This window comes from Xenopus tropicalis, chromosome 4 (assembly GCF_000004195.4).
Source record: "Xenopus tropicalis strain Nigerian chromosome 4, UCB_Xtro_10.0, whole genome shotgun sequence".
NCBI classification, from domain to species: domain Eukaryota; kingdom Metazoa; phylum Chordata; class Amphibia; order Anura; family Pipidae; genus Xenopus; species Xenopus tropicalis.
This window is the reverse complement of record NC_030680.2, coordinates 66706514-66725900: the sequence shown is the minus strand read 5'-3', so window position 1 is coordinate 66725900 and position 19387 is coordinate 66706514. Positions and strand designations below refer to the sequence as shown.

The 19387-nt window shown below is 37.3% G+C and overlaps 1 protein-coding gene across 3 annotated transcripts in view; it reads right to left on the bottom strand.

Annotated features, from left to right (window-relative positions):
- Window positions 1-16061, bottom strand: part of zc3h18 (zinc finger CCCH-type containing 18) — a 67811-nt gene extending 51750 nt beyond the window's left edge. For 2 of the 3 annotated variants that reach the window (XM_031900797.1, XM_031900799.1), the window contains exons 1-4: window positions 15891-16061; window positions 12591-13183; window positions 9920-10004; window positions 262-410 (exon numbers count right to left, since the gene is read on the bottom strand). In XM_031900797.1, coding sequence (XP_031756657.1) covers window positions 262-410; window positions 9920-10004; window positions 12591-13169 — 813 coding nt within the window. In that variant the 5' untranslated portion in view covers window positions 13170-13183; window positions 15891-16061. Of the gene's footprint in view, window positions 1-261; window positions 411-9919; window positions 10005-12590; window positions 13184-15644 lie in introns of all 3 variants that reach the window. The other variant, XM_031900798.1, reaches the window with a different exon arrangement.
- Window positions 16062-19387: the final 3326 nt, after the last annotated feature.

Genomic DNA, 19387 nt, shown 5'->3' with positions numbered 1-19387 from the left:
GGACCTTTTAAATCACCTGAGAGAAATCGCACACGGGATGGCAAAACAGGCAAAATTACCTTTTAAGAGTCTAAAATTAATCACAGTATCCTACAGGATTGACTCTTGTGATCATATCAGAATGCAATAGAAAAATTTCAACATACATACACAATCAAACTCTTGAGGTTACTGCTAGTATACAGGTGTTTTCAGGCATTTTGTTGTCCCAGGTAGTGGGATTTCCCCCCAGTGCCAAAATCATCATGTACAGTGTCTTACCCAGGGATTTGATGGAGCAAGAGGATTAGTTCCAGCAGTAGGAGTACCATTCGATGAAAAAGTGTCCTGCTTAGTAATCAACGAATAATTCCCTTTATCATTCATTCCAGGATGGAGGTACCGGCAGCTCATTCCCCATGTACAATGACCTAAATAATACAGATTAAATGTGAAACATTAGCAATAGATTTTGCAGTAACTTTAGGCATTACCTGCCTGAATTTCATGGTTACTCATAACACCACCTTTGCAGCAGAAACAAAACTAAAAAAACATGGAAGCCACACAGACGTAGACACTTCATTCTCTGTAACAGGAACATTTAGGAGTATGGGTAGAATTGGGCTAAAGTCAGCAGGGGAATCCCTTAAACGAGAAGGAAAGGCTAATAAAGAGTTAATCTCAAGCTGCAGGCATACCTTCAGTTGTCTCAATAGTGCCTTTAAATCTCCCCATATTTCACCTGTTCAGAAGATCAGAAGCCTAACAGGAAGAAAAAATGCTGAGCTGTGTAAAGGAAGGTCCCATAATGCCTTGCATCTGCACAGACACCCAGACCGAGTGTACATGCTCAGTTTGTAAGACTAAGGGGCTGATTTACTAACCCACGAATCCGACCCGAATTGGAAAAGTTCCGACTTGAAAACGAACATTTTGCGACTTTTTCGTATGTTTTGCGATTTTTTCGGCGTCTTTACGAATTTTTCGTTACCAATACGATTTTTGCGTAAAAACGCGAGTTTTTCGTAGCCATTACGAAAGTTGCGTAAAATCTTGCGATTTTTCGTAGCGTTAAAACTTGTGCAAAAAGTTGCGCTTTTTTCGTAGCGTTAAAACTTACGCGAAACTTCGCACCTTTTAAGTTTTAACGCTACGAAAAAGGCTCAACTTTTCGCGTAAGTTTTAACGCTACGGAAAAATTGCAAGATTTTACGCAACTTTCGTAAAGGCTACGAAAAACTCGCGTTTTTACGCAAAAATCGTATTGGTAACGAAAAATTCGTAAAGACGCCGAAAAAATCGCAAAAAATACGAAAAAATCGCAAAATACCGATCTTTACGAAAAAAACGCAATCGGACTCATTTCGACCCGTTCGTGGGTTAGTAAATCAGCCCCTAAGAGTCAGCTTCCTGCTGATTGGCTCAGATCCACATTCCTAAGGGGAGTGATTTCTTAGCATTTCTTGAGGGTGGGGGGAGCAGCAGAGAGGAGATGGCAGGCAGCTGCGTGTCTGTGGCACAGGAATTACAGACACAACTAATCTTTTGACAGAGAAGTCAGTGCAGCATTTCTGTGAGTGCTTCTGGCTGTATTTACATAGACCTTTCTGATAAAGCTTACTTAGTTTTTACCTTTCTTTCTCCTTTAAGATTACATTAATTATAATGCAATCATATTGGCTATAAAATTGTTACTGAAAGTCTGAACAGTGATGCTAAGTAATCCCTTATATGCATTGTCACTGCACTTATTCTAAACATATGACTGTATTTTGTCACGTCGGCTAATTTTCTCCCTCACGAGGTACTGTTATATCATAATAGCCGAGGGGCTAATGAAGTAGCAGAAAGTTGCAAGATACATATGAGTTACTGGAAAGTGAACAGATAAGAGTTGTGGAACAGGTTTGTCTGGGGATGATGAACTCCTCTACTGACAATATGCTGTACAAAAGAATTTTGGAAATTTTGTGCCTGCTACGGTTAACAAGATGTGCAGGGAAAAATTCTGTGGTGTATAATAAAGGAGTCAATAAGGCTAAAGTGGGGCTAAGGTAATTAAAATGACAGGAACAGTGCACAGGTGATACAGGTATGGGACCTGTAATACAAAAAGCTTGAGACCTGGGGTTTTCCAGATAAGACTTGTATCACCATATTGTAAGTCTACTAATTAAACTCAGTAGGATTGTTTTGCTTCCAGTAAGGATTAATTTTATCTTAGTTGGGACCATGTACAAAAGAAAAAGGAAAATTTGTTTTAAAATTTTGGATTATTTGATTCAAATGGAGTCTGTGGGAGATGGCCTTCCCATAATTTAAAGCTTTCTCTATAATGGATTTCCAGTTTTTGCTTTATGCATTATTTGCTGGTTAAAAATAACAAAAAAACACAATCTATCTTTCATTGCCCACTATAAGTCACTCCAGCATTTTTATGCAATCAGAGCATTATGAACGACAAATACAGATGTTCTGAACAAGACCTAGTGGATAGGATACCTGAGCATGTCATGCAAGCCACTGCACTAAAGAAAATTAATATTATAATAAAACATATCTGAAAACACTTTTCAAGCATTGGAAACTGCTGGTCCCTTATTCTTGAAAAATATATTTTTACATTACAAGTCAGATAACATTAGCTGAACCATCTATACAGTCTGGGTTTTTCAGTCAAGCTCTTCAGAGTTAGGCACTTATTAACTGATTGGTATGGCTATAACAAAAAAGTAATCTCTAAGGCCAATGCCACTGGGCTGATACTTGGCCTGCCGATAAATCCAGCCCAAGAATCTGCCTCAAAGCTTAGGTATGCAGTTATGCACTGAAATCTGCTTTGCTTGCTTGCACCAAGGCCAAATATGATAATTTTTGAAGCATGGTGTGGCTTCTCGGTGTGTATTTGTCCACAGGCTGAAAATCCTCCCCGTGTGGCAGCAGCATAAAGGTAGCCATACACAGGTCTATTCAGGTATGTTATAAAACTGGCTACCCCAAACAGATGGATACCTTATAAGGGGGTATTACACAGCATACAGGACAAAACAATGTTACAGATATGAAAAAAATCAGACATTTAGCCATGGTTTCTATGAGTTGTAGACTCAAACCTTACCCTAAATAACTTTTAAGATGGGCTTCTATCACACTGAAAATTTGAATATTTGAAATACACCATATTAATGTTCCAGTTACTTACTGCATCAAGAAAATTACCAAAGATGTCATAGCCATGTTTATTACAAGGTCTAAAAACACTTCTAAGTCTTCTTTATTACTTGTGTATGTGTACATATAAAACATCGGTATAAAAGGAAATAATATTATTTGAAATAAAGAAGTAAGCCTTAACAGCAAGAATGGCACTTTTCATTTATAAGCAGTATTTCACAAGTCTTCAGCTATGGAACAGAGAAAAAAAAAAGTGTTCGTTTGTGTGTTGGGTACAATGTGGTAAATCTGTATAAAAACCCAGATACACTGGTAAAAAAGCAATTTACAGTTTATTTGAAACCTTAAGAGGAAAGCATAAAAGTAAAGAGCGCTCGATATCTCAGGAAAAAAAAACTTTTAAAATACCTTAAGTCTGCAAATGTGTTTAAAGTGCATTATTAATTGTAAAAGGAGCAGGAGCTTTGGGTCTAGGAGACAAATGCCATCTAGGGGCTCTGTGGTGTAATACAAGAATTCTTAAAGGGATAAATCTTACCACCAAACTTAAAGGAACAGTAACACCAAAAAATTAAAGTTTTTTAATGTAATTAAAATATAATGTACTGTTGCCCTGCACTGGTAAAAGTTGTCGGTTTGCTACAGGAACACTACTATAGTTATATAAATAATCTGCTGTGTAGCCACGGGGGCAGCCATTCAAGATGGAGAAAAGGCACAGGTTACATAGCAGATAACAGATAAGCTTGGTAGAATACAATAGTATTTTATCTGTTACCTGCTACGTGCCTGTGCCTTTTCTCCTTTGAATGGCTGCCCCCATGACTACACGGCTTTGTTTATATAAACATTCTGAGGCAAATACACCAGTTGTACCAGTGCAGGGCAGCAGTACATTATATTCTAATGACTTTTATACACTTTCATTTTTTGGTGTTACTGTTCCTTTAAGGTGGCCATACACGGTGCAATCCGCTTGTTTGGCAAGGTTGCCAAATTAGCCATAATAGGTGACAGTTTATTGTGATCTCTTTTACTATAAAATGTATTTCTACAACAGGTTAGTTAATAAAAAGATGCTCAACTAGTAAAAAAATTTCTGGGCCATGAAGCAGATGCCCTATGTTAATTTGGATACCTTGAGAAAAAGGTTAAGAAACCTTGGTGTAATATATAGACAAAAAATTTCAGTAATATTTTGAAATCCTGGGGGCCAATTTATTATAGGGGTCAATAATAACCCCTGGGGGCGCAAGTGCAAGCCCTCCCATTTCTCACTAATACAGAGCTGACTACAGCAGTTAGTGCTGTACTAGCAAAGGGAGCCACATGTCTCTCCACTCCATTTTGGATACATGTGTTAGATTGTCAGAATATATGGTCAACGTCTTTCAGCAGTTATTTGTAAAAGCTATGGCTACTGAAAGCAGTATTTGTCTGTTGATTTCTATTCTCTGAACCTCTCATTGTGACAATTGAAACAATGTAGCAGAAACCAGCCGATTGTCACATCTGTGACGAACAAGACGAAGCATTGTGAGAAATGAAGTTTGGTTGGTGGTCAGCTGACTTTTGCTACACTGCTTCAATAGACAAAACCAGAAGTGCAGAAAGGCCAGAAAAATAGTGTTTCCAATTGCAAATGCATTACACAACATTAAAACCATTGAACATTTGTAATTAACATAAATTGAAAAGTTTTAACATTTTTTTTTTCATAAGGCAACATTTTATTTTTGGGTTTAAAACCCCTTTAAAGTTGACCTGTCACACAGGCATAACAATCTGTATAAAAGCCCTTTTCAAATTAAACATGAAACCCAAACTCATTTTTATTAACACATCAATACCCATTATAAAAGCATTTAAAAATCCCAGCTGTCAATCATATATTGCCTGACCCACCTCTATGCCTTAGGCATAGAAGTGGGGCAGACAGATACTTTCACTTTCAATACTTCTTAGATGTTGCTGCACTCCTCACATTCCCCTTTCCTCCTCAAAATCTAATTTTGTAACCAGTGCATGGACATGGGTATTAGGTCCCCCCATACTGGCACAGAAACAAGATTATGGTAGGATGCAAAACCTGCCTTAATAACAGTGTCCACAAAACAGTGCCTGTCTGCTGCAGTTGTGAATTCCAAGGCTGAAGAAAATAAGATTAAAATAATTCTATAGTGTAAGTGAAATTTGCTTTAGAAACAATTTGGAATTATTTCCTAGGATGACAGGTCCCCTTTAACAGAGTATATTTTCACTTCATTGTATTTCCCTTTATTCTTCTTTCAAGGTGAGAAGTTTATGAATTACATACTTGTAATACAAGATAAGAATTAACATCAAAGAGACTGGGAAAAGCCAGATAAGAGCAATAAATAATGCCTTGTTATGAGCGGTGCATGTAAGCTGACCAGCTTCTGTTAACGCAGAGATATATTTAGTGATTAATCAAATAGAGAGCTATGACAGGATATCTTCTATCCATGTGTTTAATACGCCAATGTCATAAGCTGTGGTGTAATAAATGTGTAAAAATAATAAAGACAAACACAGAATGATTGGAAAAAACATAATAAGCAAATAAACAACACGCCCTGTAATGATCCAATTACAAATGAAGCCTTACGTACTTGGCACCTTCAACAAACACAGGAAGATGTTTTATTGAAGAGCTTATCGTCTGGTTTATACAATATCCAAGAATAATTGTTTTCTTCTGATGTGTTTGTCTGTTTATGCCATGACTGTATGACTGCAAAGTGCCCTTCCTCTTAATTTCACTTTTGGTCAAACTATGGAAATTTTCCTTCAGAACCAATAATCCTTCATTCACCAGGTTCACAAGACTACCAGTCAAAACAGTGCCTGGATGCCTGACCATCTGTACATGCCCAGATGGTCGGCAGTACGACCAACCATATCCGAGCATGTGAATGGCCACTTTTTCTGCAAATGGCTGTTAACCATTTAACAGTTTTAATTTATGCATATTAAAAAGTTGCTTAGAAATATATAAAGATTTTTGCAGACAAAATCTTTTCCTTATCTTAACTATAAACCCAGGGTTTCTAGAAATCAAGGTATGAAGCCACTTGGAATGAACAAGTCCTCACGCATAACACCAGTGGGTATAGTCTTAGAAATACACAAAAATTATCAGTAAAGCAGAAATGTAAAGCGGCTTCTAAGCAAGAACAAAACCACTGTATTTGCACTGGAACAGATGTACAGAGAGGTATCAAGGCTCTATAATGAAATCAAGTCTGGAATAGCAGTTCCCTTCTGTTGTACACACAAACAATTTACAGAATTGATGCCATTTGCCCAAGGTAGCTTTAATTGAAGAGCAACGAGAGTAGGGGCTTTGTTGTCCGTAAGAGATGAGAAAGCACCTGAAAAAATTTTGATCAGGAAGAGTGTATATCATTGCACGTAAAACATATTACATTTGGCAATCCGGAATACTCAGAGTAAATTGCCTTCTTTTGCATGTTTTACATGAAGCGTTCTACATTCATTTGATTCAAACATTATTTGCAGGACATGTGTGCAGTATGGGCACAATTTCCTGAGGGTGACATAGCGCCCTAACAGCTATTTGTCTAAAGCTGTTATGCACAGACAAATCTGTAAACAGTACTCTACAACTCCTCACTTCCTCTTCACTTCCTAATTTGTTGATGCAATCATAATCTCGAAAGTTTAATTTACACTTGGACAGATAAACTGTGACCCAACAGGATTGAGGTATGATTTGTCAAAACAGATAGCTAAACTGAAATATATGCCCTGAAGTTCAGGCAGTAGGATTCAATATAAGCCAGAATTTTATTAATAATTTCACCAGACAAATAACAGTTCTTTATTCCAAAACAGAACAATAATCGTTACTGGAAGAAAACACTTCCAGCAAATCAAAGCATTTTCCAAAACAAAGTTTCAAACCCCAAAAAATGACACAAAAAAGAAATGGAACAGAAAGATGAGCTACAACTGTGAGCTGTTGTCAACTACAGGATTTGTGTGTAGGACACCAGAGCCAATAAAGATGCTGCATTATTAGCTTAAAAGGGTAACTTCATGTGTAAGCATTAACTCTTGGCTCACTTTCATGGACACCCAACCAGCAACATCCCTAGCAAATTCAGATGGCACTTACTTGTAGGAGGAACCTGCATGGCCAGTCAGGTACCACCCTTATGTCCATGAAACACGTGTGACATCTAATATTACTAAAACCACAAAAGTTATTGTAATAGGCTGGAAATGTGGTCCAGTCTAATATTTGTACAATTTTTGTTTTTACTCTAGTTACAAATACTATATTAAGACTGAGCTAATGGTGCAGAGAAAGGGATAAGGTTGGATGAACCTTTAATGACTGATGCTGACTCCTGCAGCACAGATGCATGTAGGAAGCTATACAGACAGGTTTTGTATTTATAACTGCTTCTATGCACAGAAAACAGTAATTTACATTACAAGCTATTTCAGAAAACATGACTCACACGACCTCCAGTGGATACACTCATGTATTGCATTTTCTTCCTGGCAGCCATATACCTGTATTTAGAGACTGCTCTACTGAAATATTACATTACATTAACATTTATTTATAAAGCGCCAACATATTCCGCAGCGCTGTACAATATGTGGGTTACATACATTGGACATACAGAGTAACATATAAAGCAATCAGTAACCGATACAAGAGGTGAAGAGGGCCCTGCCCAAAAGAGCTTACAATCTACAAGGAAATAAGTAGTGTTTTATGAAAAGTATACTATTCTTCGTCAAGCAATACACATGTGCAATAGAATAACATATTAAAAAATTGGGCAATTAGCAAAACGTATGCCATTTCAAAGTATTTTTTAGTGCTGCTGATAATTTAAATACATATCAGGGATACTGTCATGATATTTGGTGTACTTTTTAATTCTAAATTACATAGCAAATAATTCACTATACCATTTACAATTTTATTCTTGAACCAACAAATGTATTTTTTTTTTAGTTGTAATATTGGTGTGTAGGCGCCATCTCAGTGCATTGTGCCTTTCAGAAGGAGCCAGTGCTACACATTAGAACTGCATTTAGATAACCTATTGTTTCTCCTACTCCCATGTAACTGGAGGAGTCCCAAGCCGGACTTGGATTTCTTACTACTGAGTGCTATTCTGATATCTACTGGGAGTTGCTATCTTGCTACCTTCCCACTGTTTTGCTGATTGGCTGTCGGGAGGGAGGTGATATCAATCCAACTTGCAGCTCAGAAGTATAGTGTGACTGAAGTTCATCAGAGCACAGGTCACATGGTTGTAGCACCCTGGGAAATGAAAGGAGTTGTTCACCTTTAAATTTACTTTTACTATGATGTAGAGAGCGCTATTCTGAGAGGATTTGCAATTGGTTTTAATTTTATATTGTTTGCGGTTTTTAAGTTATTTAAGCTTTTTTTCAGCAGCTTTCTAGTTTGCAGTATTTATACTCTGGTTGCTAGGGTCCAAATTACCCTAGCAACCATCTATTAATTTAAACAAGATATTGAATTGAAAGATGAGTAATAAAAACTTGCAATAACAATAAATTTGTAGCCCTACAGGGCATTTGACTTTTAGATGGGGTCAGTGACCTCCATTTCAAACCTGGAAAGAATCAGTAATGTCAATAACTCAAAACTGATAAGAAAAAATGAAAAACAAATGAAAAATTGCTTAGAATTGGCCACTCTAAAACATACTAAAGTTAACTTAAAGGTGAACCACCCCTTTAAAAATATGGCTAGCCCCATTTGAAATCTCAAAATTACATTTAAAAAAAAAAAAAAAAAATGCAGGATTCTGCTAAAAAAGCTCTATTTTCTGATGCAATTTCTTTTTTTGTTTCAAAAACATGTTTTCCCGTGACAGTATTCCTTTAAGAACTAGGGTTAAATTCTGACAGTCGCTATCTGCATGCTCTTGCTTTTATGGATTAACGTTAGGAACTCCAGTTTAATCCCATGCTCAAAAACACATAAATAAAACTTTAATGTCACCTGAATAAGGAGACCATAGCATGTGTGTCTGCACTGTAGAGAATGTAAGGGGATCTCTGCCAAAAACTCAATTTGCATAAAGAATCTAACTGAAATGACTTTTTTTTTTTTTTTTTACTATGTATACTGGAAGGTTGCTTAGAATTTCATTATTTTCTTTCATTGTGCAACAAAGGTTTTGTGCAGAGATCATTCATACACCGATACATTCAATTTGACTGTGCACCCCACTGTGTTAATATTTTGCATTGGGGTGCAGACACTAAACAGACTATTGCTAAAGGTATGGGACCTGTTATTCAGAATGCTCAGGACCAGGGGTTTTTTTGGATAAGGGATCGTTCCTAATTTGGATCTCCATAACTTAAGTCTGCTAAAAATAATTTAAATATTAAATACACCCAATAGGCTTGTTTAGCCTCCAATAAGGATTAATTATATCTTAGCTGGGATCAAGTACAAGGTACTGTTTTATTATTAAAGGAAATCATTTTTAGAAATTAGAATTATTTTCTTATAATGGGCCTTCTGTAATTTGGAACTTTCTGGATAACTGGTTTCCGGATAAGGGATCCCATACCTGACCATCCTCCGCAGGTTAGAGCCTATAAATTACACATATAATCCCTTGCAGCCTGGTTTATATTCTTATATTTCAAGCATAAAACACTCCTCTGTACCAGAACAGTATACACACTAATTCCATAATGATGCATATACCTCTCATGAAGAATCTGCAAGTAATCCTTGGTCTTGTTTTTCTATCGCTGGGATCTTTAACTTCACCTTCCTCCAAGTCTTCATCCTAAGAATACAAATGTCAGTTATAAATAAACTCTTTAGTTACTTAGCTATATTGATTGCCCTTTTAAAATGTACAATTTACAAAAGGTTACAGCAGCAAAAAAGCCCAAAGGTGTATGTGCCGACTTCCAAACTCTATTGTCGTTCACATAAAAAGTAAAGCATAATGCAGCAACAATTTCACTACAATGTATTTACTGAAAAATAGACAAACAGAAGTTTGTAAACTAAATTAGGTTCTACTTATGTATTTAAAAAAAAAAACCCCATGATATTTAAATTTGCATGATCAGTAGTGGCGGGGCATGGAAATGAAATTTTAATCATGAATAAACAGCAAACAGCTTTCCAAAAATAAGACAATATTGATTCCTTATAAAGATTTATAAAAAGACTAATCATGAAGGGGACTGAAGCTTATAACTTGTTATCCTGATGCAGTTTTTGCTGTTGCTGGTTTTAAGGTTATAGGGACAGATGTTATCTAAATAGAAGTGGAAACACAGAAATAGCTCTAAATATATTTCCACAGCAGGTGACATGTTGCTATATTTGGCAAACTCACATGAAGCTTTAGCAAACCTCCTGGAGGTGGTCTCTAAATTCGGTCAGTGTTCTAGACTCTATTAACCACTCTAAGTAGATTATATTTCCTATAGACCCCCTACCTCCAGGAACCTCTGACCACATATCACAACTGCAAGTTGTGACCTCATTTAAATACCTTGGTATTACTGTACATAAGGACCTAACTAAGTATGAACAATTCAACTTAAATCCGGTGGTGCAAGCTTTAACCAACAAAGTTTCCATATGGCAAGACCTGCCTCTCTCCCTTCATGGCAGGAGCAATATTTTTTAAAATGATTTTTCCCCCCAAGTTCTTATATGCCCTACACAATTCCCCGATAACTCCCCGAGTGCAATGGTTTAGTGGAATGGATAAAATAATAAGGGGATTTTTGTGGGCAGGAGACCAACCATGTCTGAATATCAAAGTACTGCAGACACCTTCCTCTGGAGGTGGCCTAGCCTTAACAAATATCAATCTCTACTTTTTAGCTGCCCAGCTAGTTATGCCTACTGGTGGATGGTCCCCAACATAAATAATCCAGTAGTGGTCCTAGGGGCTGCTACATTAGGTTCGTATGAGGCCCTGTCTAAGCTTCCCTATCGTGGAACCTCCTCTTTCTATGCCACTACACCCTCCATGGCCACAGTGGTACAGGCCTTCCAGAAATCACAGAAGCTGGCCCATGTCTCTGTTGAGACTTGCTTGCCACGGACCACACTTTGGGGTAACAAGCAACTCCCACACTTACATGCTCTCCCAGATATTGCAAGATGGGCACAACTAGGCATTAAAACACTAGGGGACTTTTTGTATTGGTGGTGAATGTAAAAACGATGACTGCGACAAGAGGTGCATCCCCCCTCGACATGCTTTTTAGATTCCTGCAGCTATGCCATGCCTTCAATATCCAATTTCCTGCAAGGCCTTTAAGGGTAGCTCAAACAACCCTGGAGCCCTATCTCCACAGACAAGACCTGACTAAACCGATTTCAAGGTTTTACATTATACTGTCTGCCTCAGGCCCTTCCCCTTTACAGAAAACCAAAATCAAATGGCAGAGTGATATTCCCACGCTGGATGACGAGATGTGGTTGAATGCCCTTAAACTGGTGACAGAAATATCAATCTGCATGAGGGACAGATATATTCAGATAAAGTGTACTTAACCCCTTACTGCCTGGCCAAAATCTATGAAAATGTGTCTGACCAATGCCCCAAGTGCAGAAGTGAAGTAGGCATTGTTTCATGTTTTCTGGTCCTGTCCTGTAATAGAGATTCTCATTACAGTTTCTTAATGAGAAGCTTGCCTTTCCAAATATTCGCTTTCCAGAACTGTCTGCTAGGACAGACCGGAGACCTGCAACTCCGCTCCTGCTCTAGTGCTATCTGCATTGGAAGTCTCTAGATCCTCCTCCTCTTCAATTTTGGCAAAAATTGGTGGATGATTCCTTTCCCAGCCAGAAAATGACTTATCTAGCAAGGGGGTGCCCAGAGAAATTTAATGCCATATGGGGCATGAGGCTGGACCTATAAAGTCGCTGAATATGTCTAACTATTAATCCGGTATAACCAAAACTGCTAACTTAGCCTCACCCCCCCCCCCCCCCCCTTCTTTTTTCTCTTGCTTGTTTTTCTGTTGTTTAACTGTAATAAAACTGAAATATAAAATATGCTAAATAAAATCTTTAAAAAAAATATTTCCACAGATATCCCACATTAAATGGGCAGTATACCCCCTTTTCAAAACCAATTCAATTACTAGGGCTACCATTTTGAAAGTTTTTGTTATTTCTTGCACTAAACATGGAAGAAACTGAAACTACAGAAAATTCCCCTGCATAACAGACTACTGTTTATCTGTGAATGGTAATCTAATTATTGACCTCTCAAGGACCAAACAAAGAGTAGCTTTAGCTTTCCTTTTTAGCATAAGACTTTTGTGTTTTTAAAACAGGCCAAAAGTATTTTCAGTCGAATTCATGTTGAAAAGGGGGTTCATGTTGAAAAACTCACATCTATTTCTCCTTCATCAGCATCACCCTCATCATCATCTTTCTTTTTCTCTTTATGCTTTTCATCATTGTCTGCCTCTTCATCTTTATTGCTTAGTTCCTTATCTGTGGGAGAGTCTTCTGCTTTTTCCTTGTCATCTTCATCATCAGCTCCAAGTTTTTCATTCTCCTCCTCCTGAACAAGACCTGGTTGTTCTTCTGGCACCTCCTCATCATAGTCCAATTCATGCTCATCCAACTCCCTTGTCACTGAGGAGGCCTCATCATTCAGATCACTGGCTCTCTCCTCACGTTCCACATTATCAAAAGGAGAGTTTGTTTCATCTTGTACCGGTTCATTATCAGTGTCCTGAGACTTTGTCTCACTTAAATTATCATCCTCGTCTGAATGATTACCAGGTGCAAGAGGGCTACTGACTTTTACATCCTTTTCTTCTAGCGAAAGTGTACAGATTTCTTGCACTTTGCTCAACTCCTTTTCTGAAGAGTGGTCTTTTCCAACTTCCTCCTCTTGTGTGAGCTCCGGTTGCACTGTTAGTGGAGAAATACTGTCCCGTTTAGGACTCTCTGCTGTAGCCATGTGTAGATTGTGGCCTGAAAAACACATTAGATTCTTAATTGAAGAAAAAAAGAAATGTTAAAGGACTGTTGTACTTAAGTATTAAAAATACTCAAATTAATTAAAAATAAAAAGTCAAGCATTAAGCTAGTATTTTATTGTTAGCTTCAAGGTTGCTGGCCCTTTTAAACTGTTTCACTCAAAAGTACAGATTTGTTTATATATCAGACATGACAACTCCCATCCCATGGCTGTACATGATATTAGAGCCTTGGTTTAGCAGCAGGTAAACTGCCAAGACATTTTTTCCTGTACAGTGAAGTGATGTAAGGCTATGTTACATGTGGCGTTTTTATGCCACATAACCACAAAGATGGTTTTGAAAATTATGCAAAAATTTTGTTTTGCGTCATTATGTATGTATATCTTTATTTATAAAGCGCTACTTATGTACGCAGCGCTGTACAGTAGAATACATTAATACAAACAGGGTGTTAATAAGATAATAGATAAATACAAAGTATAATAATAAATACAGATAAATACAGCAGCAATAAGTTAAGAGTCGAGGACACAAGAGGAAGGAGGTCCCTGCCCCGTAGAGCTTACAATCTATATGGAAGGGTAACTAACAGACACAAATAGGCAAATATAAGTATGGGTTATTACAAAATTTCTGCAATACCACTATTAATTACCTTTCTTCCGGTCCACATATTCATTATGGGCATATTGGTGAGATTCATACCAATGTAAACATATAGTGCTCAATTTTACATTACTACAAACAGTTTGCCTCACTTTGTAACGCAGTGTGCAGTAACGTCAATCTGCATGACAAAGCTTGGTGATGGTAGTTTGTGGGAAATGTGAATTACTGCAAAGGTTTGGAGGAGAATATAAAAAAATCATGGGTAATTTAGAAATAACCTGCTTAAAACACATGTGTGTTTAAAGAAAAATTCTGTTTGCCTTAAGCCATACAGGACTATATAAAAATACAAAATATGTCAACAAATGCAAACATCAAATTAATAATCACAAAAATAGGTCATCTGGTATTTTTGTAAATAAATATATACGGGTAAAGGATCTATTATCTCGGGATCTGGGGTACAGCATCTATTATCTTGGGACCTGTTGTTTTCCAGATAAGGGGCCTTTTCATAATTTAAGTCTGCTTAAAATAATTTAAACATGAAAAAAAACAATAGGGTTGTTTTGCCCCCAATATGGATTTATGCAGCTTAGGCTCGAGAACAAGACTCTGTTATTAAAACAGAGGAAAATTAAATAATTTAAAAAATTAAAATGGACTGTATGGGAGATGGCCTTCCTGTAATTCTGAGCTTTCTGCATAATGGGTTTCTGGGTGAAGGATGACATAAGAGCATTAGCATCAAATAAAATAATATCAATTTAAAAAAAACAAACATACCAAAGCATACCCTTGGTGCACAAATAGACACATATGGCAGTGAGAACCACTGACATTTCAGATCTAAAGCTATTACAATGGGATTCTATACAAATAGGCTTTTCCTGACTTTACCTAAAAACATACATACCTCCAGTCTCACCTTTCCTTTTACTTAAAACTACTGAAATGTAATCATTTATCTAACTCTCTATTGCCAATGCACTGCAATGTAATTTCAATTCGTATACTCTAGCAATTTAATTAAAAATAAAGTGTTTCTACTTTATTTTAGAAAACACTCTATTCAATTCAAGCCTCTCAGGTCTGCAAGCAGCCTGTAATTTTATTAGCACTCTCCATAGCAGTCATTTTCTAACAATACTAGCAACATCAAACCCATAAAATGTACAAATGTGATTGCACCACATTCAGATTTACAGTACATTCAGATTTGCTGGTCTGTTCCTTGATGGCGTTATTGGTTTGTTAAATTCTTATGTCTAGTATAAATAAATTTAAAGCAACAGGACTTGTTTGGTAATCATTGAAGACGTTTCACTACTCAAACAGTTCCAGTTGAACTGAAGAAGGTGCTCGGATGAGTAGTGAAACGTCTTCAATGATTACCAAACAAGTCCAGTTGCTTTAAATTTATTTATACTAGATATACCATGACCTGGATGAATGAAAATCTTCATAGACATAAATTCTTATGGGTTATGTAAAAGGTGAATTGCAGCCGTGTGCAAAACTTAATAAAAGCTCATTTAGACAGCACTGCGTGGAATGGGGGTATTTTTATGATGTAACCAACTTGAAAAATACATACACATGAAATCTGCTAAATCATCAGGCTTCTATATGTAGACAGACAGATACATTTTATGCGATTCAGGCAATGTAAGTAAATGCACAATGCTGCAGCCACATGCAACCTTTTTATAAACACTCGAGGAAAGGCATAACATCCCTAAACATTTGACACCCCCAGAGCCACCATCAGGGGGGACAGTCCTCATGGGCCCTGTGAGTTTTGGGTCTTAAATGGGGGGGGGGGGGCGCTGTGGTGCACTTACTTGGATGACTGGGCCCCCTGCTTTCAGTGAGCTGCACACTTCGGAAGGGTGGGAGACTACTAATGTGTCGGCATTTTTTTGTCTCTACACAGCTTTCTGTACTGCTAGTTTTGTCTCAGTTTTCGTCCCGGTAGAACCTTTCGGGAATTTCACAGGTTAGGGGAGATCAAATGTCACCCTCTCATTCAAGTAAATGCACAGTCCCGCTTTTCCTAACACTGCCCGCAATCCCGGATCGCTACTTACACCTCCCGCAAAGATGTTAATTGCAAGCTTCCTCCTCCTGTCTTTCAGTAAATCCCGACGCCACAAGTCTCACCACGCGAGACTGGCGTCACGGCGGTACGTAAACGCGGTGACGCAACACGTAGCTGCCTTGTGGGAGTGACGGGAAGAGGCGGTGTAACTTCGCGACGTACAACCGGAAGTGGCTAGTATGCTGCTGTTGGTCCTCTCGCAATTGGTTTTTCTTCTCTTCGCGCCTCCTACTTTTGTTAGAGAACAAAAAGAAACGAACACGTTTCTTTGGTGTTAGTTGCCCGCCATGACCTGTGCGTTGTGCAATCACAGCTCTTAATATTTGTTTAAAAGGCATTTATAATTTTTTAGAGCTCAGACTGTTGTTCTAAAATAGAAGTGTGGTTGCTGACGGTACCTGCGGTCTCTTCTCCCAATTTGGCCAAAAGGAATGTTCTTGTACAAACCAGGGACGGGTTAAATTAAGTCGTCTATTTTGTGTTTTGTGCAAAGATGGAGAAGAATACAGGCTAATTTGGAACTGGGTGAAATTAACCAAAGGAACCTTTTACTTTTCCTTGCTTTTGGTACTAGATGATAAATGCAGCTTCCTTGTTAGTTATGCAGCAGAAAGTTCCAGGGCCCCAAAAGGGTGTTGGTGAAGACAAGTGGTGGCAGGGGTTCCCATTGTATTATACAGGAGAGGCTGTTGCCCACTGTTACCCAGAAACATATTTTCAGTTAGTTTATAACATATTTCCAGTTCAGTGTATTTTAATACAAGCACTATTTTTCTCAATTTAGGGTCAACGTATGGGATAGTTTAAGAGAATCTAATGGGTACCAAAATTATTCTTTAGTTTTTAGACCCTCTTTTTAATGTAAGTAATGTTGGAGACCCCTTGACATTTTTCCCAATTAGGGATTCATCCTTTTTCCGCAGGATGCGGCAGAATCCATGCTTCCAACCAAACTGAATCTGAGTCCTTAAAGGAACAGTAACATCAAAAAATTAAAGTGTTTTAAAGTAATTAAAATATAATGTGCTGTTGCTCTGCAAAAAAAACTGGTGTTTTTGCTTCAGAAAAGCTACTATATAAATAAGCTGCTGTGTAGCCATGGGGGCAGCCATTCAAGCTGGAATAAAGGAGAAAAGGCACAGGTTACATAGCAGATAACTAGTAGATAAGCCCCATATAATGGGGGTTTATCTGTTATCTGCTAAGTAACCTGTGCCTTTTCTCCTTTGAATGGCTGCCCCCATGGCTACACAGCAGCTTACTTATATAAACTATAGTAGTCTTTCTGAGGCAAACACACTAGTTGTAGCAATGCAGGGCAACAGGACATTATATTGGAATTACTTTTATACACTTTTATTTTTTGGTGTTACAGTTCCTTTAAAATCACATGACTTTTTGTCACATAAACACATGTTGAAATGTTTTGCCATGCACAAGGCGCTTATTAACCCTTCTGTATCCTAATTAACATGGAAATAAGGATTAGGTTCTGTATTTGGTTGAATCCTTTATGAAGGATTTGGGGTTTGGCCGAATTTAAAAAAAAAAAGTGAATTCAGGGCATCCCTAGTAGAAAGACTCCATTGGACATGGAAAATGGAGTGTTGGCCCTGGGTTTAGCTGTCTTGTAATACAAATCCTTATACTCTGGATGACGATCTGTGGCAATGATATGCACCTCCATTTTTTCACTCAGAATTCTGTTAAGGCACAGCTCAAATGCTAATTTCTCCATAGCAACAGAGGATGAAGACTGGGTAACCTGGACAACCTCAAAATCTACCACTTTCTTTGATGTCAGGTCAATGATAGTATAGATGCAATACTTGGCACTATGCCCTGGACTATCACATTGTCCATCTCCTCCCACACATAGTGCCTGTCCAGATAAATCTTCTTTCACTTTTCTTCTCTCAGCAATCCAATGAAAGTCTATAACAGGGAAAATAAATCTTTTCTGATACCAATAAAATGTGCTTTCAGAAAAATTTTGTAATCCAAAAATATTGCACAAATCATGCACTTTTTGGTAGCTTGATCCACTAAGAATTATTGATGATGCTAACAACAGATTTCCAGCTGCTATATTATTTATCCTAGGCTGGCTTTGCCAGAGAGGAAAGTTGTGTCCTTCAAAACAAACAGCTCGAATTATGACAAGAGAACCTTCAAATCTTTTAATTATGCGTTCTATTTTAGCAGTACAATCGAGTGAAGACTGACAAGTTATCATATAAATAAGTTTGTCCAGGCAACTTTCAAATACAATAAATTTCTGCTCTTCCACCATCTGTTCTTCAGTAGACATAGATTTCTGTATGTTTGTCTCCTCACCTTGTATGATAAAGGAAGTAATTGATGGGGAAGTGTCAGGATAAAAGCATTCATCCTTTGTATTTTTTTCAGGAGTTTGTATAGTGGATCCTTCTAAAGTAGTCTGTAGGTCTTCACTCAAGGGTTGTTGACTATCTGAAAGTAATGGAACAATACCATGAGAACTGGCATTCCTTTCATCATCACAAGTATCCATTGTTATGAGTTCTTCCTCACTTTCTTCAAGTATCGGTGGATTTATTCCAGGACTAATTGGTGTTATGTCCAACTGCAATGATTTTTTTGCTTTCACTTTATGTGGAGTTGACTGAGCATAGTCAGGTACTGGAAGGTGACGAGCATACGAAACTTTGTAGCGGGCGTTTAGTCATCCACGATTCAGAAAATGAAGTATTGTCAAATAGGAGAGTTGGTATTGCATCCTGTGGAAGTAATCTTCTAGTTCCTTTCAGGATATATGAATTTTCAGTAAAATGTATGGAACATATTCTGTAATTGTCTATGTTTTTTTAATTGAAGATTTGTAGAACAAATCCATCAAAGTCTTGAAAATCCTGAGCAGTGAAATTTAGCCATATTTTTATTCTATCTAAGTTTCTAGGAAAAACATGTAATACCACTTCTGGGTATAATGCTTTATTTCCTGTCTTGTGTGGACAATTTTTGACCAAACACATTGGCATTCTACAAAAAAAAAGAAAATTAAGCAAATTTACTATTAATTATGTAATATTTCAAAAAAATATGGTTAAATAATTTTTAAATTTTACTACAGATATTAAAGGGGATCTGTCATTCAGACATAAAAAGATGAACAATACATGTCCTTTTTATATTAGTCATAAAACTAAAGTTCCTTCATAACCATTATATAACCATTTAAAAAACCCAGCTGCATAGAGGCAGGGCAGACAATAAATTTAACTGTCCATTGAGTACTTCCTAAATGTCAATGCAATTATAACTTTTCTACTCCCTCCTCATCATCTAATTGTACAACCAGTGCATGGGTATGGGCATCTGGTCCTCTGTTAAATGACATAAACAAGATTTTGGCATGATGCAAAGCTTGACTTAAAGGACATGTAAACCCCACACCAAAAAAAATTTTAATCAGTGAACAGCTTCTTTGAAATTTTTCAATAACTG